The 24,114-nt window shown below is 45.7% G+C and overlaps 1 protein-coding gene across 2 annotated transcripts in view; it reads left to right on the forward strand.

Moving 5' to 3' along the window:
• Positions 1-205: 205 nt before the first annotated feature.
• Positions 206-24,114, forward strand: part of TBXAS1 (thromboxane A synthase 1) — a gene marked incomplete at both ends in the record, with an annotated part of 132,131 nt that continues 108,222 nt past the window's right edge. For both annotated transcript variants that reach the window (XM_084229601.1, XM_084229602.1), the window contains one exon: positions 206-294. In XM_084229601.1, the coding sequence (XP_084085727.1) occupies positions 206-294 (89 nt within the window). The remainder of the gene's footprint in view (positions 295-24,114) is intronic.

Raw genomic sequence — 24,114 nt, forward strand, 5'->3', positions numbered from 1 at the left:
CCATCCTCAGGTCACGGTTCCTGTAAGGGTAGGTCCCCAGCCTCCCTCTCTCCTCTGGAGGGGGTCCCCCAGGCCCTCCCTGTAAGGGTAGGTCCCCAGCCTCCCTCTCTCCTCTGGAGGGGTTCCCCCAGGCCCTCCCTGTAAGGGTAGGGCCCCAGCCTCCCTCTCTCCTCTGGAGGGGGTCCCCCAGGCCCTCCGAGGTACAATGGAAACCTTGGGGGTTCTCAACATTGAAGTGAGTGGCTCCATGGTGACGGTGGCTCTGTTGGTGGTGCTCCTGGGCCTCCTGAAATGGTAAGTGCAGCTGCACGTTTCAAAGAGGGCGACGTTGTCAGGAAGCTCAGCCCTGGAGTCTGGCTGGGGCCAGGGTGGGGTAGGTGGGAGTGTGTTTTCCTTCTTTTCTAATCTAGAGGGAGTTGAGTATTAACACAGCTTCAGAATTAAAAGCAAACAGCCAGGTTAATCTTTTGCTAAAATGTATGAGAGTGAGGTGTCAGGAAAGCCCCGTGATTCAGTGACTGAGAAATCTGCACATAATTAAGTTGGAAAGAGATGGAGAAGGAAAGATATTGGGAAGCTCTGGGTAGAAGCTGCGCCTTGCCTCGCCCTATCTTCTCAATCTTCTCACCTCGTTTTCTTAAGCTCCCCTTTGTGCGCTGGGTTTACCATGAAAACAGAAAAGAAAGAGGAACTGCTTAGCAATATGGGTCTGTCACTGACCGGGATTTCTAGGTTTAAGAACAAGCCGATGGAGTCATTTCTTCGTTTTCTAATAGTTGGCAGAAGGGAAAGCGATGTCTGTAACCCACATAGTGCCACCCGCCAAGTTTGAGACCCCCAAAAAGAAGGCTGTCGAAATTGAGCAGGGTAGTTGCCTGTGTTTTTTGTTGATTCAACAGGAGGTTTGCGGAAGGCTGGCTTGATCAGGGCCTGGGTTTGCAGGCGACAGACCCCCCAACCTGCACCTGAGTGTATATTCACCCTGTCAGCTCAACTTACTACAGTTACCCACTCAGTCAAAACCACCTGGATTTAGGTAGCTCTGGTGTCGGAGGGAAAAGTAGAAAAAAATAACAGAGTAGTCGAGTTTGAACAGAATTTCAATTTATGTTTCCGGTGGTAATAAAGCCTCCTCTAGATTAATAACTGGGAAAACACTTTGAAAAGCATCAAGCATTATGCAAATGTGAGGTATTATTCTTTTGGAATTTGCATAACTGAAAATGGAATTCACGTTTGATGTTCTATGATGATGAAATTACTTCTTGGAAATTGGCTCTGAAACCCGGCTCCGGTCCCACTGCTGTTTTGCTTTTTAACTGGTTTAATTATCTTTTGAACTTTTCCATCTCAGTGTGGCTTATCTTGCATTGAAACCAGCCATGTGCAAAACCAGGAGCAAATGGTAGCACCCCTCCCCCATTCATTCATGCTCACTGGTGCTCACACTGCACAGTACCTGGCACACAGTAGGTGCTTTAATAAACATCAGGCGCCATGATCAGCTGTCACCTATGTGATCGAAACAGAGGAAAATAAGTCTTCAGTGCTTTAGGTATACTTGACAGCCCTGGCATGTAGTTGGCGCCTAATAAATGTTGACTGAAGGCTAATTCCGGCGTCATCTCTACAGGTATTTTTCTTGCTGGTTCTTCTCTTAGCCTTCACAGCTCAGTACAAATCTTAATTTTTTTACCCACATGAATCACCCCCTGCCTGAAAGCCAGTTGTGTGTTCAGTTTGTACTGATTTGCTGTTGATTTTTCTAATTGAGGCATGTGTGCTATTTGGTATCCCCACTCACCTTGCAGAGACCATGGCATATATTTAACAAACACTTCTTAATTATTAAGTATTTGTGTAAATTTAGAAGACAAAGGCGTTAATTTCATTTAGAAAGAGACAATTCTAGATCAAGAATATGTGGTCTATCCACACCGTGGAATAGTCCTTGGCCTATAAGGATAGATGAAATGTAGCCACTTACATCAGAATGGAAGCAGTACAGATGGGCAATGGTGTGGAATAAAGCACGTCAGAGCGAGGGAGATATTTGCACAGCAGACAAGCTGACAAAGTACTTACAAAATCTGATTAATAGTAATAATAATTAGTAAACATCTAGGGAGGTCTGAGGTTAAGAAGGGGGGAGGGGAGAGAGCACGGGATGAGGGGCTGTAAGAGGTGGTGGTAGGGAAAAAATATCTGAGTTCTCTACTTCCCTCAATTTAATGTGAAATGTACTCCTGCATTAAAAGGCTGTAAATTAGCTGACAAAATTTAAAAAAATAATAAAATAAAAATGAGGCCTTGCTAAAATAAGTATAGTGTATTTTGAGAGTTTTCCAAAAATTGCTTTGACATGGTTTTTCAATGACAGTCATTTAAATTGACCAATGTGACTGAGCAGCATGAAATGAGGTATGAAGAGATCAGGGCTGATCCACTGAGGCTGGAGATAGCGGTGGGGGTGGGGACTATACTGACTAGAAGTACATGAAGCCCGTGGAAAGGTGATTAACACGTGATCAAACATTTAAAAAACTCTCCCTTTCTGTATAAAATTAGAAATCTTGCTTCTGGAAGAGATTTGATGTGCAAGAAATAAGTTGTGTGAGTTGAATATTGCTAGAAGCAATCTTAAGTGCTAGTGGATTTAAACTTTCAAGCACACCTAGGAACTGTCAGCTGGATTCCTGTTAGTAAGATAAAGATTTCTTTATTCTTTAAGAAAGTGTGTGTGGAAATAACCCAGATATCAGTAGTGGTTTTCCTTTAGTCATGGGGTTATGGGTGATTTTTATTTCTTCTTTCTGTATCTTCCATATTTCTTCAATGAGAATGAATTACTGAGCAAAACAAGAGAAACTTTATTAAGAGGAGTGGGAAATTGCTCCTCAACAGTGGTGAAGAGGAAGGCGGTTTCAGGCTCAGGCATGGAGGTTTGGGGACTAAAATCTCACTATTTCTGCTAGCAAAACAGAACGTGCAGGGGAATTTGGAGCAATGGGGGAGCTTCTTGGCTGATAAGGCAGGGAGAAATGTAAATTGTGACTGTTCCATTAAGTAGCTAAATAGTTTAAGCAGTAAATACATGGATATGGTAGAGGCTGAGAAGTACTGTCTTGGCGGGTGGAAGGATTTTTAATGACGAGCTGCATTTAAAGCTCAGGAGTCCAACACCTAATGGTAAGAACCAAATGCATATTAAAATAGGAGTCACATGACTTAGTGTTCTGATTGTCTCATTCTAAGATCACATTAAAGAAAATGTGACTGGTGATTATTAAGGCTTGAAACTATAATGAAAAGATCCATCACTGTCCCTGACAGTTTCTTTCTCAGAAAGTTTATGTGTTGTTGGAACTAGTTTTAGTTCCAAATCATATTTAAAAGAAATCATTACTTCCTGGGACGCAAGGATGGTTCGACACACGGAAATTAATAAATGTGACATTAATTAACAGAATGAAGGCTAAAAGTTCTATGATCATCTCATTTGATGCAGAAAAAGCATTTGACAAAATTCAACTTCCTTTCTTGATAAAAACTCTCAATGAATTAGGTATTAAAGGAATGTACTGCAACAGAGTAATAATGATGAGAAGAAGAAAGGATATATATGAAAAACCCATAGCTAACATCATATTCAATGATGACAAGCTGAAAACATTTCCAAGATCAGGAATAAGACCTACTCTATTCAACATAATCCTGGAAGTCCTAGCCAGAGCAATTAGCTAGAGTGAAAAAGAAGTAATGGGCATCCAAATTGGAAAGGAAAAAGCAAAATTGTCTCTGTTTGCAGAGACATGATCTTACACATAGAAATTTCTAAAGTCTCCACTAAAAGCTAGTAAGTGAATTCAGGAAAGTTTTAGGATATAAAACCAACATACAAAAAGCAGCTGCTTTTCTATAGTAACCACAGACTATTTGAAAAAGAAATAAAGAAAACAATTCCATTTATAATAACATCAAAAAAGAATGTCATACTGGGAATAAATTTAACCAAGGAGGCAAATGACCTTTACACTGAAAATTATAAAACAATGGTGAAAGAAATTGAAGAAGACAAAAGTAAATGTATTTGTGAATCAGAAGAATTAATATTGTTAAAATGTCCATTCTACCCAAAGTGACACAAATCCAATGCAATCCCTATCAATGCATGACTGTCTAGGAGGTGACAGATATGACTAGCTTGATCATAGAAACCATCACACGAGATGCACTCACATAAAAAATAAAGTTGTGCATCTGAAATATATACAATATTTTTTCAGTCATGACACAATAAAGCTGGGGTGGGGGAAAGAAGAGACTGTTGAGATGATGTTAGGACCCAGTTGAGAAACCTTCAGTTTTAAGAGCCAGGAAGCCACCCAGGAGTCTGGTAGGATCAGAGGCAGGGGGAGGGGCGTCAGGCCTTGGAGGTGGATATTTTTAGACTGAGGGTCAGTGTGGTCACCATGTCCCAAGTTCTGTTTCTAAAAATATTTGGGAAATTAAATCTAAGGTAGGCCCTTCTGGGAGAGCCATAGCTTATCAAAGGTGCCTGCAAGATTCTGCAGTGAAGATAGCAGTTTAACTTTCTTTAACCCACAGTGTCCTAAATGTCTGTGATTAAGCAAAGCTGCATGTGGCCAGAGTGGGAGGGCCATGGAGACCATGTGGGCATTTCCCTGGAAGAGCAGCCAGCTGTGTCAGTGGCCAGGAAGCCCCCCTGTCCGGTAGGAAAGGAGGGGCTGCTGAACAAGGGAAGAAAACGTGGAACTCTCTCTTTGCAAGCTCTGAGGCTCCAGGGCTGATGCCTTTTTTTTTTAAAGATTTATTTATGGGGCCTCCCTGGTGGCACAAGGGGTTAAGCACCACACTATGAAACAATCCACAGCCTCTGCAACACGAGTTCAATCCCCGACCGGCCAGGGAGCAACACACATGGCGAGGCAGACCTCTCCTGTCTCACCCACTGCTCCCCTCAGCAGTGTACTTCGGTCAGTCTGCCTGTTCTGTTCCCCACTCTGTCTCTGGTGAATCCTCTCACCACCCCCACCCCCCACCATCTCTGGCCTATATATACTCCAGCTCTTGTATGCATAAATAAATAAATCTTAAAAAAAAAGATTTACTTATGCATGCATGCAAGAACTGAGGTACAGGCCAGAGGTGTGGGGGGGTGAGAGGATTCACCAGAGCCAGGGTTGATGCCTTTTGCTTCAGGATGTAGAGGGCAGGACAGGGGCCATGGAGAGGGCTGGCTCCAGGGCAATGGTGTGAAAGAATAACCACTGCTCTCAGGCAATGGCTGGGACACAGCCGAGGAAGGTTGGGAGTGCCCCGACGTCAATCAGGAATGCCGTCCTGTGAGGCGTATCTTTATCTGTGGGCGCTCTGGCTTGGGAAGGTCTGTGCTGAATCCAGCTGCAGCTAGCGAAAAGCACGTCAGGTAAAAATCAGTGATGCCCCAGGGACGGCTGCCTTTTTCACCTGGACTCCCAAATTTCCTCCTGTGGCTATAAGCGTGTCCCAGGAGCCTGGAAATACTCCCACGAAGCTGCTTTTAGAGACGTCATTGTAGCTTCATGCATGATTCTTGCTTCACCTTCCAATCAAGCTCCAGTTGCTCGCCCTTTCTGAGTGGCCAGAGGTACCTTTGGGAAGCAGAGGGTCGTGGCTTGGGTCTGGAAATGCAGGAAGAATGCACTTGGCAGAGGAGAGGAGGGAGAACATTTCAGATGGGGAAGTATCAGGGTTTGTAACATTGGCTGGAACAAAACATTAAGTGTGAATAATGGATGCATTTTAGAAATACATGTTAAAGGCTGTGGATAATTTCCAGTACCCCAGAGCAGCTAGAGAGGGACGCGTGCTATATTTTTTATTTTTTATTTTCTGTGCTTTTGTCTGGAATATGATGGGTCCTTTGGTTTAATAACTCAGTGATGAGCTTGGAGATAAATTTGAGGCTGCTTATGAAAACTAGGTCTGTGTTTCCTCCAGGACCATTCTCACAGAATATTTTTTTTTTTGTTTTCTCCCTTTTAAATAGTTATACACAATATCCCCAGCCTTTCCCTCACTTTATTGATTTTCCAGGATGGGAGTACGAGGTGTGACTATAAAGTAACGTGACTGATTATTTTAGCATACACACCAGAACTTATACAGCCAAATGTGTTTTATGACCTTGCAAGGCATCTTGTAGATAGGCGAGCCCTCTCCCGCAGATCCGCAGCTATCAGAACACGGGCTTAGCTCATTTCTTTGGGAACAGTCCTGGCCGTTTACAGAGCGTTTGGTTGGCCCTCAAAGCCACAAATCATCATTTTTGTTGGAAAAGGAGAGATTTTTTTTAAGGAGCCCAAATTTTAGCAAATAGGTGATTAGGCTGGTTAATCCCAAACAAACAAACAAACAAACAAACAAACCCGTGATTATAAGACAGTAAGGCTTGTTTTTGCCTGCTGGGGGGCTTAGTGGCCAGTTCTGGAAATTCTGTGCAAGCTCCATGCTTGCTGGGTATAGGAATTTCCCTAGTTTGGGTGTTTCTGGCTTTTTGTTTTCAAAGAAGAAAATGGCAATAGTCTTTGTCCTTGTGGGCTGGCTTCTGCTGGTCCTCGTCAGGAAACCAGGCTTCTAGGAACATCTGCTCTTGGGGCAGAGATGAAGGAAGAATCTCATTCATTCTATTCACAAAGCAAACCCCAGCACATTTGTGTGGATGCCTCCCTGAGGGGCTCGAGTTTGTCCTCTGTGCTGCTTTCCCGGGGGTGGCGGGGGAGCCCTTCCAGAAATGGAGCTGTTGAACAGACTTGACTTTCCACCCAAAATACCACGAGAATAAGCAAGTGGCTGAACCATCTTCTGCCTTTTGAGGGCAAGTGTCCGGGCTCCAGGCACCTCGGTAGAGTTACAGGCACTTGTTTCTGCTTATAAAAGTCAGGTACATCTGGCCCTGGGGTTGAGATTGGCAGGGATGCGATGGGGGCAGGTGATCACGATGTTTCTGGAAAGAGCTTCAGCGACTGGGAGCCTCTTTGTCCCGGGCTTGCCAGAAACATGAGATGTAGCGCATCTTCCTGAGGGCAGACTGTCAGCTGGCTGGGGAGACCCTCCCGGAGAGGGCCCTTGACCCTCCCCGAAGTCCTGGCAGAGTCTGGGGCTGGGCCATGCTAGGCCACCCCGAGGGGCACCCTAACCCTCCACGTATCCTTACCAAGGTGTGCTTCTCGGGATTAGCCGTAGCAGACAGCCATTCCTGAACACGGTCCCAGGAAGAGGGTGGCCTTTTTCCCTCAAGGGTCTCTGAAAAATGGTATCAGAGATGGGCCACAAGCTAAGCCAGCCTCTACAAACAGTGGCTTCAGCCAAAACACTGTTTCCCAAGCACAGACACAGACACCCTGGAGGGTCTCTCTGTTCCTCAGCCAGCAGATGCCTCCACCTTCTGAGCAGCCAGGGGCTCTAGAACCCTCCTGTGCATCCCTCCTGACACAGGGACTCGCTGTGCCTGTTCTTCTCACCACTCCTTGGACTTTGCAGTTCCCAGTGCCTGAAGCTTCTTCCCTCAATGTTCAAATACTTCCCATCCTTCAAAGTGCATCCAAATGGCGCTATCCTGAAGATCCCCTTAACCAGGTCAGGCCTCTGGACCCCTGAAGCCTTTGAACTCCTGTGGTATGTTCTGCCTCCATGGATTTATTGTTTATGCACGTGTCCTGTCTACCTAGCCTGGCTGTAAGCCACCAAGGGAGTGGCAGAAGCCAGTGAGTGCTTGGCGCATAGTAGCTGCTCAATAAATGTGAGTAATCATAATCATGCCTCTGGCAACAGAAAAAGGGTGCTGTTTCCAAATGACCATGTGTGCCCACAGCACAGGGAGGTGGGGCTCCCTCCTACTGGCACACTAGTGGCCCCCTGTTCTCGACACCTGGCAGACATCCTTTGCTGTGGTGCATGAAAATAAATTCTTTTTTTTTCAATGGCATTTTTTTTTTTTTGAGGTAGCATTGGCTTACAACACTGAATAGGACTGAGGTACAGGTTCCCACCTCTCCAGTCTCCAGAGGCACGTTACATCATGTTACATCATGCCCACTGTGAACCCGCTTCTTAGTTATACACCCATTGAAGGGGGAAGGTTTTCCAGGCCGTGTGCTGTTTCTAGCTCACTGATGTGCTGCCGATGACATTCCTGGGAATTAAGGCAGATCAAGTAATCGCCACATTAGAAATCCAAGAGCAAGGTGAAATCGTCGAGAAGGCGTGGGATATGGGAGAGCACAGAGCCAGCACTTGGGGTCTGGATGGGTGTCCTGACAGCACAGGAAGGGGACAGGGGGCATCCAACCAGCAGCTGGGAGGCTTCGGAGGACACACACCGCCCCCTTCACTGTTCCACGGAACACCAGTCCCCACAGCCAAGAGCAGTGCTAGCTGAACGCTTCGCCAACGTCCACTGTTTGTGTTATTTCCCCACAGGCCCCAAGTCCTGTCCCAACAACAATGTGTATTTAAGTAACGATTGACTGGTTTTCCCATTTTAATTATTCAAAGACAACCTGACAGAAGCTCTGCCGATGAGAACGGCTGATCAATGAGATAACCAGCACCAGTTTATCAAGTTGTAATTCCACTCCCAAGCAAAGAAACATGGTGTTTTGGTTCACCTGAACAATCTTATTGTCAAATGCATGATGTACACTAGGCTCCGTGAATGGTGAGAATATATCACATGCCCCCTACCACACTCCCCCAATCAATAGGCATCTGGGGGGGCCTTCCTGGTGGCGCAGGGGTTAAGATGCAGCACTGTGAAGCTGTCTGCAGCCTCTGCAGCACGAGTTTGATCCCCAGCCAGGGAGCTGACCACATGGTGCAGCAGACCTCTCCTGTCTCACCCGCTGCTCCCCTCAGCAGTGTATTTCCTCAGTCTGCCTGTTCTGTTCCCCGCTCTGTCTCTGGGGAATCCTCTCACCCCCTTGTACCTCTGGCCTGTACCCCAGCTCTTGTATGCATAAATAAATAAATATTTTTTAAAAAATAGGCATCTGGGGACCCCATGCTGTAACAGCTGTCAAGCATAGTCAGGGTTTGAACTCTATCTGTACACAGACAACCAAAACTGGTAGCATCACCTCACTTGATAAGCAAGGACAGAGGAGGCCATTGGCAGGTCTCAGGAGAAGTGCGGCTTTGAAGGAACAGGCTAGGTTCTTCCAGTTTAGGGCACATACACTCTTCCACTGGGTGGCCTGAGGCACGTTGCCCATCCTTGCCAGTTTCCTCCCTGTTCAGAGAGGGCTGGTGGTTCCTGCTGGCACCTTTCCTACCTCGCCACCCGGCTGGCTCTCCAGGAAGGCTTACCCCAACTGTCTACCCATCCACGGCCTTCCTAAGTCTCGTTTCCTAAATGCTCCCTGTATCTGCTCTTCTAACACATTATTCAGAATATCAAGAGCGTTGCTTGATAGAGAATATCTCCCCAACTGATTTCCCACCTCCTGTCTCGTGACCCTCAAATTTTCCCACTAGTTTTGCAGCCAGAAAAACAACCCAGAAGTTCTCCACTCTGCTATACAAAACCCTCCCATGGGATGGTTTCCTCGCCTAGGGACGTGATCTCCTGGGCAGGCAGAGACCTGCCCCAACCAGGCCCATCCACCCCTGTGTGCTCATCGCCATCACGTCTCCCCTGCTCCTTGCTCTCTGGTGCTCACAACTCCTTCCATGCACCACGCTGCTCACCAGCCATCTCCTCATCACTGGGGTGCCCTTCACCCCTTCGTGCAGGTGAGAGCTGCAGACCCTGTGCTCCTGGCCCCACTGCACCTGGTACTTTCTTTCTCTTACTCTTGGCTTCCCCATTAGAAGGAGAACTCTCTGAGGGCAGGACTGGGTCTTGCTCGCCTTTTGCTAAAGTGCCCAGTTTGGGGCCCAGGGCATGTAATGGACAGTAGACATGTAATGGGCAGTAGACATGCAATTCTTTTTGAATCCCATCGAATTGAAGAGATATTATTTAATTTTGTGTGGCATTCGCGTGGCATACCTAGACACCCAAGGCATGGCAGTTGTCTTTTCTGCTATGAATCTTATTGTAGAGTTTCCATTCACTTCTGGAGGCATACCACTGCAGGTGCTCCCACCCCTACTTGTTATACAACAAGATGTCATTAAAATGAACTCTGGATCTTAATAAAAGATTTTCTCTTCATAACTCAGGCTAGATTGGGTTGAGGGCTGAAGTTCATGCCCACGTGATAGATGAAGGAAGGATGGCTGAACAAAAGCAGAGCGCAAAAGTGACTGTTGAACCCACTTAGGAAAATAAATGACTCCCAAACACCTTAGCTGCACATTAGCCGTCAGCAAACTTCACACTTGGTTGCTTCTCCTCACTTTATATAATGACCTAGAACTTGGTCAATGACCTAGAACCAGATTTCCTGGGTTGAAATTCTGGCTAGCCTTGTGACCTTAAGCAAGCTTGTAAGGACTCTGTGTCTCAGTTTCCCTATCTGTGAAATAGGATAATAATTTAATTTTCTTGGATTATGGTGGGAAGATGGAGTTAAATCATGGATTAGACTTGGCCCACTGCTGGACACAGCGTTCACTAGATGTTAGCCATCATTATTATATGACAACTGCAGACTTGTAAGCGACAATGCTGCACAGATGCCAGGCTAGATGGATTGTGGTATGTTATGTAGTTACATACTTTTCAGAATTCTCACATGATCTCCGGGAATGTATTGAAGTGGAAAGTGAAGAGAGCCATACTTGGAACAGGTGATCTCATTTTAAGTGATCTTGGGTTTATGCCACTAGGTAGCTTTGACCTTGAACAAGTAAAATGAGGTTAAAAAAAATCCCAATTGGATTTAGCAACCAGGAAGTCATGGGTGACGTTGGCGATGGTCCCCAGTGGTGTGGTGGGGCCAGATGCCAGAATGCAGCAGGTTTAGAAGTGATGGGTAAGGAAGGTGGTTCAGAAGAAGAGTGTGGAATTTTCTTTCAAGGTTTGAGAAGGGGGGGCCTCCCTGGTGGCACAATGGGTTAAGTTTCAGCACTATCAAGCTACTGCTGGCCACTGTAGCATGAGTTTGATCCCTGGCCAGGAAACTGAGCCACACAAGCACAGCAGACCTCTCCTGTCTTGCTTGCTGCTCCCCTCAGCAGTGTGTTTCAGTAGATCCACCTGTTCAGCTCCCCACTCTGTCTCTGGTAAATTGTCTCACTCCCTGCACCTCTGACCTCACCCCAGTTCTTGTATGTATAAATAAATAAAAATAAATCTTTAAAAAAAAAGGTTTGAGATGTCAGCTGCCTTTCTGAGCTCAGTTTCCAATGGCAAAGGGGAGCCAATACCCATTCCTGCCTCCTTACAAGGGAGGATGAGCACTCTGTGAATGGCAAATCTTACATCAACGTAGATTACTAGTCTATTGATAGCAATTGTTTATCTCTACATTGCTGGCGTTTAAAAGAGAAAAGAAAATCTATTTCTTACAAGATGCTCTATAAATCAAGCTTTAAACCCAATTTGCCTTCCAGAAATTTTTCAAATTTTCCAATGACAAAATTCACATTTATCCTTTGATTTGAACATTAGCAGCGCCATCCTCATCTCCATTTGATCTTCGTTTCATTGGTTGACACTTGCCTTGCCCTTGGGTTCGAGAACTTGAAGTGTAAATGATGCATATCAAATCAGTAAATAAATCCTGGTAAGTCAGTCTTCCTCTAAATCTCATGGACCAAATCTTTTATTTCCTGCATACTCTTATCCAAGCCCTTCTGCTTCATTATCCCTTGGCTATGACACTGTCAGCGCTGCTTCTCAGATTCCATTCTCTCCCATCTTAAAACACACAAGTAAGCCAGTCAACTCACCGACTAGCCAACTAGCCAACCATCTACCTCTTCTTTGCTACATTCTAGTTACCACGTCTCATCCTCCTCTTCTCAATTAAGTGGCTTGGCAGAGGATCCCACACTTGCTTACTTTCTTACCACCACCACCACCCCTTACCCTGCAATGGGGCTTCTGCTCCAATCTCCCCTGAAATGACCCTCTCCAGGCCACCAATAAGTCCCTGGTCCCTACACAGAATTAATATTTCCCAATGTTTTCTTCCTCGAGTGTTCGGCAATATTTGACTCTGGTATGTTTAATCTCTGCTACTGTTGGGATATGCCAAAGTCCTCAGTTGCTCAGGGGTAGAAAAATGGTTGAGAACTTTAACTGCTATCCAGTGATGAGGAAATGATGGTCCAGAGAAATCAAGGAAACTGATGTTATATTGGTCAGCCATTGCTATAACACACCGTGTAACACACCGCCCCCAAATTGACGGCAGACATTGATTTTTCTCAAAGTCTGGATTAGTGGGATAGACATATTTTAGGTTGTGGTTGGCATTGAGATCTACTCCACAGGGCCTCCCCGGTGGTGCAGCGGATTGAGCGCAGCACTGTGAAGCTATCCGCAGCCTCTGCAGTGCCGGTTTGATTACCAGCCAGCCAGGGAGCAACCCACATGGTGCAGCAGACCTCTCCTGTCTTACCCGCTGCTCCCCTCAGCAGTGTATTTTGGTCCCTCTATCTGTTCTGCTCCCTGGTCTGTCTCTGGTGAATCTTCTCACCCTCCCATGCCTCTGGCCTGTACCCCAGCTATTGTATAAATAAAATAAATCTTAAAAAAAAAAATCTACTCCACAGGTATTTATGGGGCCCAGGCTGAAGAGACTATCTAGAGAAAGCAAGAAATGCCGAAAGAAATAACATGAGGCCTCAGTCTGGAAGTGGCTTAATGTCATTTCTGCCCACATTTCTTTGGTTCAGGCAAGTGCTGTGCCCAAGCCTAATGTTCATGGAGTGGGGACCAAAACTCCAGTCACTACAGTGGGTGGCACTCTAGAGGGTAGTGCTGCAGAATTCTGATACAGAGAGGGCGTGAAGAATTGGGAGGCTCAGAGTCAGTCTCCCACATGTGCCCAGATGACCCATCTGGGTTCTGATCTCCTGCCAAGCAGAAAGAGGGCATGAAAGACAAGATCAAACAAAAGAAGAAACAAAAATAAACAAAGGCCAAGCAAAACCTTAAACCTAACGGACATTTGGATTTTTATGGTAAAGGGAAACAATGATCTGTGAAAAAGGAGGCAATGTTGATGAGGAATTTGCCTGCCAAGACACAGACATGGAGGGTCACGGCGGGTCTGGGCTATGGAGTGATAAGCTGGTACCAAGCAGGCCTGCTGGCTCAGCACAGGGGTCAAGGCTGGACCTGGACGAAGCCAGAGGATGCACCCTGGAACTTCTAGCTGAATAACTGATGGTGGTAAGGGGCTGACAGGTGACAGAGCCAGAGCGTGCACTGAGAGAGCAGCTAATGGGTTCAAGCGATGGACTGGGACAGGAAGTAGCTGCTCAGGAAGCATCCAACCCCAGTCTGGATGGGCAGGACCAAAGTGGAGAAGACCAGAGGAAAACACACTACGTTCACCATATTCTGAAATACAACAACCAGGGGACGGCCTTGTAAATTGGGAGCACTATTGTTTAGGACAAATTCATTTTTCTATACCAGGCAGTAAATTTATGGATGCTGCGATGCCAGGAAATGGCTGTGGCCGAAACATAAATAGCTCCAGAATTGCTTTAAATATTCTCATGGGTGTTAGAGCCCTACTGGGTTATTAAAGAAAAAGAAAACATTTAGGATTTTCTCTTGTCCTTCTGGAAATGGCCCTTAGGTGCTGGCTAGTGACTGTGAGAAGAAAGGGGAGTTATGGTGTCTCTAGGTCGGCTGTCTCGTGGGGTGAATTTATTATTTTTTTAAAAAGATGTATTTATTTATTTATACAAGCACTGGGTACAGTCAGAAGTGTGGGAGGGTGAGAGGATTCACCAGAGACAGAGCGGGGAGCAGAACAGGCAGACAGACGGAGGACACTGCCGAGGGGAGCAGCGGGCGCTGTAGGAGAGGTCTGCGCGCCATGTGGGACCCTTGCCAGGGGCCGGGGATTGAACTGGCGCTGCAGAGGCTGCAGACAGCTTCACAGCCCAGCGCTCAACTGCTACGCCACCAGGGGAGGCCCTCACAGGGTGAATTTAAACTGGGTCTGCAGAGACAGACTCCATATCATTTCCCTGGGCCTCCGTGTCAGCTGCCGTGTGGCCTCTCCTCCAGGATGGCTGCGTGCTTGCAGCCAAAATCAGCCATAAGACTTCATTTCCTTTTTCCTAATAAAAAGGGTGTGCTGGGTCTCCCTGGTGGTGCAGGGGTTAAAGACCCAGAGCCATCAAGCTGTCCACAGCCACTGCAACACGAATTCGATCCCCGGCCAGGGAGCTACCCACATGGCATAGCAGGCCTCTCCTGTCTTGCCCGCTGCTCCCCTCAGCAGTGTATTTCAGTAGATCTGCCTGTTCTGCTCCCCACTCTGTCTCTGGCGCATCCTCTCACCCCCATACCTCTGGCCTACACCCCAGTTCTCGTATGCATAAATAAATCTTTTTTAAAAAAGGGGACGTGCTGACTGAAACAACTAAATACAGTTTAGCTAGTATATTAATAACTTGCAAGAAGGTTGTGCTTTCACTGACTGTGTTCCCACTGGGGCACCAGTGACGTGGTAGCCAGGGTCGATCCCTGTGCCCTGGTATTCATGTCTTTGCCTAGTCCTCTCCCCCACTGTGCCAGGCTCAGTCATGTGACCAACAGATATCACAGATGTGTGTGAGGAGGGGGCAGAGTCAGCTGCTGTGTTGAGCAGCTCTTAGGAGCTGCATGAGCCAGCAGAGGAACGGGTCCTCCAGGCCCAGGCGCACCTTAGCTCACTGCAGCCACAGCTGACAATTTGACTATAACCTCCTGGGTCAGAACCACCTGGGTCATCTGCTCCCAGATTTTTGGTCTTAGAAAATATGTGAAGATAACAAATGCTGTTTTAAGCCACTCCCATTTGGGGTAATTTGTTACAGTCACAGAAAACTAATCCAAGTGATGAGATGGGAATGGCCAGGGACAGCCAGGACCAGGACGAGGGACAGTGATTCTACCAGAGATTCTGAGGTTCAGGAGGCAGGCAAGAGGCCAAACCCAGATGGGTGGGCCAGGGAAGGTCAGGTGGGTTCTGTGGGTCTGCACACAGGACCCCGAGTCCAGAGGTGTGAGAGTCGGGACCAAACATGTCCATCAGCAAAGGGCACTGAGTCGCTGTGATGTTTGATGGGCTCCACCCCTCTGACCTTGTTCTCCACAGTTTCCAGTTGGACCTAGAGTTGATCACTGTGGCTAAGAAGGGATCAAAGGCCCAGGAGGAAACTTGCCAAGAATTAGGTCAACGCAAAGATTCAGGGATTACAGTTAACAAACAAGATGCAATGAGTTTATAAATATTTTTGAAACACTCACAATATCCTTTTGTTATTTTGATTGCCTAAGCTCTTTCAGCTGTCTGCCAAAACGGGAGACAGAATTAGGTTTCCCAGGCCTGTTCCAGGCTCTTGGGCAGGTCACAGTGCAATAGAAAGATGGAAATAAGGGCTGGGTTTATGAAGACATAACCTCAAACCCAACTGGAAAATACTTTTTTTTTTTTTTTAATATTTACTATGCTAGAAGCAAAAGGCCTCAGCGTGCTTCCAATGAGTACCCGACCAACCAATCTGGCTCCTTAGGTGTAGAAACTCAACCTGGCCAAAGAAATGGCCCATCCCTAGTCTTCACTTTAAATTTCCTTGTCCTTGTTTCCTGGCTTGGAGTCCTGACCCCATAGAAGGGAGCTGACCTGGTGTTTCTGTGCCTTGGTCTTGTAGACAGGCTGGGTGGAGGCAACTTGCTGCTTGCTCTCCAATGTAAACTAAGAGACAGCAGAAACTGTCAGCTACAAGCATAGACAACCCGGGTCCTGACATCAGCACCCCTACTAACTAGCCGTGTGACCTTGGGCAAATCACTTCATCTCTCTGAGCCTCAGTTTCCCAACTACAAAATGAAGATGATCATAACAGCAGCTCCCACACAGAGTGTGGAGAGGAAAAAATGACTTAGGTGTGAAGTGCGTAGACAACCTTGGCACATGAGAAACATTCTGGAATTATTCACTGGTATTATGTGGGACCCAGAGGCGAGAACAGCCCCTCTGCCCTCTTGGGGCTCTGATTTAATTGTCTGTTGGGGTTCACCCAAGGCAGATGTCTCTTTTTCACAGCATTTAAAGGGTTCTTTAAGGACTTCATAAAAACAAAAGGATTAACTGGAGATGACTAAGGCCACATAATGGAAAGAGAACCAGGTACAGTAAATAATGAACTTAGACAGGATTATATTCCCATAAACAATACACTAAGTACTCCTGCTCTGGGCTGCGGTCCCTCTACCAGGGGGGTGCCTCGGCCATGGAAAACCTCTCCCTGTGCTCAGCGCAGTCTGGGTGGGCATCTGGAGGAGGCAGCCCTCGAGGAGAGACCTGAAGGATGACTGTGACTCTCCACAGGGCGGACACACCCAGCAGAAACGAGAGTGTTGGGACCAGGGCATGCTGCAAGGTTTCAGGAGATTCCCATTCTGGAGTTCGTGCAAGAGCAGGGTTGGTACTTGAACATTTCTGACAGTGAGCGCTCCTTAAATTTTAAACACAGAGCCTCACTTGCCTCACCTTGGTCATGACCTAGAGAAGAACTTGGGTAAAGTCTGAAGCCTGGAACAAACTGCCATAACTAGAAATGTCCAAGTCACGCAAGACTGCTGGAGTCTAAAGGTGGGAGACAGAGACACTTACAGTGAGGCTGGGGAATCGGTCCCTTGTGGCCAGATCATCAAAGGCCCAGTGTGCCAAATGAAGGAGGTGTCTGGTCTAAAAGTGACAGGGAGCCAGCGAAGAATTCTGAACCCTGAAAGCAGCTACGGTGTGGTCGGATTTGGACTTGTAGCCAAGATTCTTCCAGCAATGTGTAGACGGAAGATTGGTAGACGAGAAACAGGAGGCGGAGCGCCCAGTTCGGGGCACTGTTAAGAGTCCCTGTCGAAGGAAGAGACAGTGATGGCCTGAAGCAGAGTGGAGCCAGAACTCATGAGAGATGTTTTCGAGGCAGAATTCACATTACTTGGTGATTGACTGCACCTGAGGATTGACAAGATTCAAAGGCGGCCCTGCGGTTTCTAATTGGTGACCAATTTAGCAGCCATGGGGTGTTCTTAGGTAAGATGGGAAGCACATGGAAGGCGGTCATCAGGGTTTCCCCAAGTCCAAAGGAAAGCCCCTGTGCCCCATTTTATTTTATTTTAAAGATTTATTTATTTATGCATACAAGAGCTGGGGTGCAGGCCAGAGGTGCAGGGGGTGAGAGAATTTACCAGAGACAGGGTGGGGAGCAGAACAGATGGATCCACTGAAATACACTGCTGAGGGGAACAGTGGGAGAGATAGGAGAGGTCTGCTGCACCATGTGGGTATCTCCCTGGCCGGGCTCGAACTTGTGCTGCAGTGGCCAGCGATAGCTTGGTAGTGCAGAGACTTAACACCTCTTTGCGCCACCACGGAGGCCCCCCATTTGTTTTTTATAGGATACATTCTCTGGGGTTTCAGGAAGCATCTTCCTCACCCTTTGTATGGCATCCACATTCTGTATCATGAACTGAATTGAGGGATTTCCAGAACACCAGCCCATCCTGATCATTGGCTTTCAGGTGACCATTGGGGCACCCAAGTCCTGGCACAGATGGCTGTGAGCCGGCTCAGAGCAGCACGGCAACGAGTCCACCTCCCATCCTGGACACACAGGACCCAGCCTGGACTTGGCCTGCGTGGCCTCGAGTCAGTGCCCTCAGTGAGCCTGGTTGCCGTGCAAGGGCTGACCCGGGCTCCGGGAGGCCAGCAAGTGGAGGGGTGATAGAAAGGAGGTGGTGGGGAGCAGGGCCCATCAGGAGGTTGGGGAAGCTGCTGCTGCTGCTGCTGAAGTGAACCTTGTGAGAGATGATCTGGGATCAGAAAGTCAGCCAGGGTGCAGGCTGGGGGCTGCCAGGTCTGAGGTGCAGCCCAGATGGCGGGGCCTGGGGCGGGGTTCAGGGCCTGTCCCGGAGCCCAGCGCTGGGCAGCGGGAGGTGCTCAGGTCACAGGGCACCTTTGCAGACAAACATCAGGTGGCACTTCCTCTGACCCAGGCACAGCCACACACACACGAGCTTGTGATCCTCTAAAGCCCCCAGATCCTTTTCGACAAAGTCAGCAAAGCCTAGTTCACCCTTTCTGCACTTGAGAAGTCTGGAAAATACCTGCTCTGCATGCATTTGCCCACACTCTCTGAAAAATAGAGCGAGGAAAAAGACGAGCCTGAACTCCTTGAAACATTAATTAAAGGCGCTGTAGTTTCCTTATTTAACTGAGGGTTGCTACCTCACTTGGGATTAATAGCTAAGCAAGACGGCCTTTGTTGTGCTTGACAAAGTGATTAATTCAGACTGGAGGTGAATTTTGGCTTTCTCAACATCTTTTGATGTGCTAAGATTCCCCAGTGAGGACAAACATCATCAATTACTTAAACAAGCCATCACCTGGAGAGCACAATTATCAGTGAGGCCCAGTTCACTAATTGGCAGATGGAGAGATGGAAATGAACTCTGCGCTAGGCCTGGGCCTCACCCATCTAGAAGGAGCAACAGGTCTTTAAATGGTCTCATGCAAAGCCCCTGCTGATCTGGGGCAACCTAGTTATTTTTCAGTCTCTGCAAAAATGTGTCTTGGGTGACTTGTGTCTCTAAAATCCAGAAGGAGCTGGATTTTTCAATGTGGAAATAGCATGGCTCTTGGCAAGAGCCTCATGGCTTGGGAGCAGGGCTGCAAAACTCAGCACTGGGGGGAACTGGGAGAGAGAAGTTCACAGAAGCAAAGATCTTACTTGAAGGAGGCTTGCAGAATCTCTTTGCCTTGTTTTTTTCCTACTCAAGAGTCAACTTCTCTAGCCCCTGGGACAAGCAGGTGAGGCAGAGACTTCTGGAAGATGCATGTCTGGGCTTCCATCCCTGGCACATAGGGGGTTCAAGTCCAGATACAAGAAGGCTTTTCATTTTTAAATATATCAACAAATCAGTCTATTTAAATATATTCATATATAATCTTACATAGTTCCATATACATCACAATATATTTTGTTTTAAAACATCGACTATAAATTGTATATCATTTATATAATATAAATGTAAAATTATAAATATATATATAAATGGCACTAAGCCATTTCTCTTTTTCCTCCCCTCTCCATCCAAGTCAAGAGATTTCGAGGTAACGTTTTATGCTGCATTTAAGGGTGTCATTGTTTTGTTTTTTTTTAGTGGGGAGGGTTGAGGAGCTCAGTCTAGCTAAATGCAGTCAAATAACTAATGCTTTTTTAAAAATACAGAAGTGTTTGATAAATATTAGCCATTTAACTGGTTTTATGACACAATTCATTTGCTTTGTTCTATTTTTGAACTAAAGAGGTTGTGTGTGGTTCAGACTGTAAATCCCTCCACTCTGCCTTCATCTCTCTTTCCCTTCACTTCTCACTGGCAAGTGGGCAAGGGTCCCTCCCTGAACCCTTCTGAACCAGCTCTGTGACCTGGCAGAGAGTTTGCGGACACAGGCTGAGGTTGTTGCAAGCTCTGGGCCTCATTCTGAGTCCCCTCCCTTCCTAACCACTCACTCCAAGGCCATGCCACTTGCCAGGTGAGCCCTAGAGGCATCGTTTGGTGTTCTGGGAGGCAGATGGATTTTGTAATGCACACCCCAGAAAGCAGGGCACACTCTAGGTGAAGGCAGGTAATAGCGCTATCTACGACCTGAAATCCCCCTGTGCTCCCTCTTCCTGGAGCATCATCCACCTCAGAGCAGCAGCCTGGCCTTGCTGGGCCTTCCAGAGCCTTCCTCTGCTGTGGGCAATGCAGCTCTTGTCAGAGTCAGGGAAGCTGATGTGAGGCTGGGAAGAAGAGATTGGGAGAAGCCAAGGAGACAAAGAACCCACGCCCCCTGAAGTTCTGGAGGAGTGAACTGCTGACCCCTTGATGTTGACCAGTAGGATTGGCTTTGGACTTCTGGTCCCCAGAACTGTGAGATAATAAACCGTATTGTTGCAAACCACTGAGTTTGAGGTTATTTGTTAATAGCAGCACCAGGAAATGGCTATAGTTGGGGAAAATTAGGTTACTGTTAAAAATTCCTTCACTTTCTGAAGGAATTTATCAGATTGAGCTTTTATATAAGGCACCACTATACATTTAAAAAATTCTAATGACAAAGGAATAAATCAACAAATTGAAAAAATCCACTGGCTGAAGTATCAAACATGATTATGCTCAGGGAAAATAAGCCAGAAAGAAAAAGAAAAATACCGGATGGTCTCACTCATAGCAGGAATCTAGAAAACTTAAATAAGGGACCAGGAAAAAGAATAACTATAAGAAAGTAAAAATCAAAATCAACAAACAACTATGAACCAGAGACACTCTATGGGGGTTGGGGGCGGGGAAAGGAGGGATTGGGGTCAAAACAAGGGGGTTGTAATTGTATGGGGAATATAAAAATAAAATTTAAATTAAAAAAAACATGATTATCATGAAGTCTCAATAAGAAATACAGTTTTCCTCCAATTATGGCCCTTAGAAGACATTTTCCAAAAAAGGAAGAACAAATTCCTTGGGGAAAATGACTGATCCAGGTCTGGGGTAAGAAATGTACAAGATGAACCTGGAACATGTCATTTCAGAAAGTAAGGAAGCTGTTCTGTCAAAACCACCCCGTTACAGAAGCATCTGTGCTCCCACTAGCCAAGATGAGACAAGTTGATGAGTAAGATAACAATTCCAATGGATCAAAACACATCAAATATATTTAAATCCCTGAGTTCACAATGACACAAAAATGCCTTGTGCCACCACTGTAAGAGGTTATAGAATCAACTGATTATTTTGAATCTAACAAAAGCAAAGACTCAAGCACTGAACCCCCTTTTTCTAGGTGAACTGCTCCTCAGGGTAACTCAATAGTAGATGAGGATACATTCCAAGTTATTCCAGCTAATAAATAGAGAGGGAATATTGCTCTAGTGCAGCCTCCCATGAGTTAATGGATCTAGGTGACATCCTCACAGCTGCTAGCGCCAGCATAAGAGAGACGGGCAGACATGATGAGCCTCTCAGGGTGCACGGTGCAGTCTCCAGAAAAAGCCTCCAGATCACTAGTTCCCAAACTTGTCTGAACATTGGTCTGAAAAATTCCAAAGCCCCAGTCACACCCCCAGACAATTAAGTCACCATCTGGATGGAAGTGGGGGTGGAACATAAGCATCAGAATTTTAGAAACTCCTCAGTGAATTTTGCAGATACACTTAGGGAACAGTGGTTTGGGCCTCCTGAGGCTGAAAGATGTTCCACGGCACAGGGGAATTCGACTGTGGGAAACACCACAGACACAACCTGGTTTTGGTTTTTTAAGAAGCCAGGGGAAAAGGAGGGTGGAAGAGGAATTAAGAGACTCAAAGATACTGAAGAAGCATCTGAGTTGATCACAACATGCAGACTTGACGCAGGCCCCATGCAACAAACATCGAACATTTATGGGAAAACAGGGGAAACTGGACCACCAGCTAGTGTCAAGGACACTAAGAAACTATTATCATTCAGTGTGGTAGTGACATTGTGGTGATTCTAAGAAAGAGTGCTTGTATTTCAGGAAAGGGTACTGCAGTATCTACAGTCACATGGTTTGATGTGATGGACTTGTCTCAAAATAATCTGGGGGAGAGGTGGGCAGGTGTAAAGCTGACCCAAGATTGGTCACAAGTTGGTAATTGTTAAAGATGAGTGGGGTGTACATGGGGCTTCATGGACTATTTGTCTGCTTTTGCATTTTCAGCATGAAAACATCAAACCAAACATTTTCCTCCCACCCCATCCTTATCTCCACGGTTTAATCCCCCTCAACCGGCAACCTTTGCTGTTAACTTCTTATTTAGCCTTAAAGAGATATTTCACTAGTTCTATCAACCAATATAAATCACATTCCTGTCGCTTCCAATTATCAATACTGTACTTGATGACTTTCCATTTTATTCCATAGTCTATTATCAAATGGACACACTATACTTTAAAGAGTCCCCAAACAGATGGGCATTTAAGTTGTTTCCAAGCTTTTGCTGTTATAAAAATGCTGGAATCAATACCCCTACACATATGTGCATGTGTTAGCATGTGTAGACCAAGTTCCTGGAGGTGGATTGAGATACCAGAGTGTAAATGCGTGTGCTAGATATTAACAAATAGTCCTCCTGGGGGACTTTCATCAATTGACATTTCACCCAGTACTACATGAGCATACAGAGTCTCACCAACTGTATGTTTTCTTTTATGAGACTGGATTTTCTTTTTGTAAGATTGAGATATAAAGTTGTATGGCGATATAACTTTAATTTTTATTTTATTATGTGTGCAGCTCAGGGTCATTTTATATATATACTAGAAGGAAGTGCTCACCTAGGTCAGAAAGCTACTGGAAGGTCAAGTAAAAGACTGCCAAGGAGTCCCTGAACTGACAAGATCAAAATCATGGATGATCTTGACAAGGCAGTCAAGTGAAGGGATGGGTGGAGAAGCTTAGTTGGAATACGTGAGGAAGAGATTAGGGGAGACATATCAGACAACAAAAGGGCTACATTTCAAAATGCGTGGGACAAGTTTAAAGAAGTAGTTAAAGGGAGATTTGCAGCCTTAATTTCACTAAAAATAATATAGAAAATAAGTAAGCTAAATTGTTAACCCAAAAGGCTAAAAGGAAAAACAAAACTCCCAAAGAACAAAGAACAAAATCCAAGAAAACAGCAGGAAGACCATAATAAAAAATGAGCATAAATTAATGACAGAAAACACAAAAAGCAAAAGCTGATGCTCTGAAAAGATGAATAAAAAAAAGCTATAATAACACTAAACAAGAAACACTTCTCCAAACAACCTAGGAACAGGAGGAAATGTTTTGAGTCAAAGCATACCTTTCAAAACTCTACAGCAAAATCTCACACTTAATTTTGAAACAGTATATGTGGATACATTGAGAGTCAAAATCATGAAAAGCATGCTCTCTACTGTTTCTTTTAAACATTGTATTAGCGATCCCAGCCAATGTAGTAAGAGAAGATAACGTAGTAAGAGAAGACAAAAGGACTAGAAAGAATGAGAATAAACTGATATTATTTGCATAGAATATAATTATCAACAGAAGAAATGAGAGATTCGACATCTAAACCAGCAGAACACTGATATGTCTACACTGATGACAGATTTGCATTAAAAATGGTTTCCCCACACATCAGCAATACTACCAAAATATGTAAATATCAATAGCAAAAGATACTTTTCTGTCCATCCAATGACAAAATGTTGCTGAAGGACAGAGAGATGGAATCAATGAAGAGAGATAACACACCTGTAGTGGAGGGACTTACTGTTATAACAGCGTTACTCTCTACATTAATTTATAAACAATGCAATTCCAGTAAAATTCACAAAGGATTTTTCATCTAATTCCAAAATTAATATGGGAAAATTATTAATAAGTATTACAGAGTGATATCAATAATATGCAAAAGACTGAGACATTGGCTTAAACCAGACAAATGGGTCAGAATAGACGCATGCACTTGTGTTATACGGATGTCTGAGGGCTGAGGCAGCAAACACACTGCCTCTTTGCCAACACTTCATCGAGGTGTATTCAGGGGCAGTGTGATTTTACGAGGGTCCCAGTGACATACCTGTCCTGGTGAGTCAGCTCTTTCACAGAACCTGGGCCAACACATCACTGATGACTGATCTTGCTTCTCCAGTACCAGAAAGAAGTCGCTGTGCCAGGAAGCATCAGATGCTTGCTCCTGAAAAAGGACACCTCTTCTTATAAATTAGTAAACCAACATTCTAGTTTGTAGGTTACATCTTAGGAAATAAGCTGATTACTACACATTGACAAATGAGTGAAAAGCATATTGGATGAGTTCCAGCCCTGAGGGGAGGCTGAGAGTGAGGGCTTGCAGGAAGGGGTCACGGGAGATGGAAATGAACAAGAGGGTGAGGAT

The sequence above is a fragment of the Talpa europaea genome, assembly GCF_964194135.1.
Source record: "Talpa europaea genome assembly, chromosome: 3".
Lineage (NCBI taxonomy): Eukaryota > Metazoa > Chordata > Mammalia > Eulipotyphla > Talpidae > Talpa > Talpa europaea.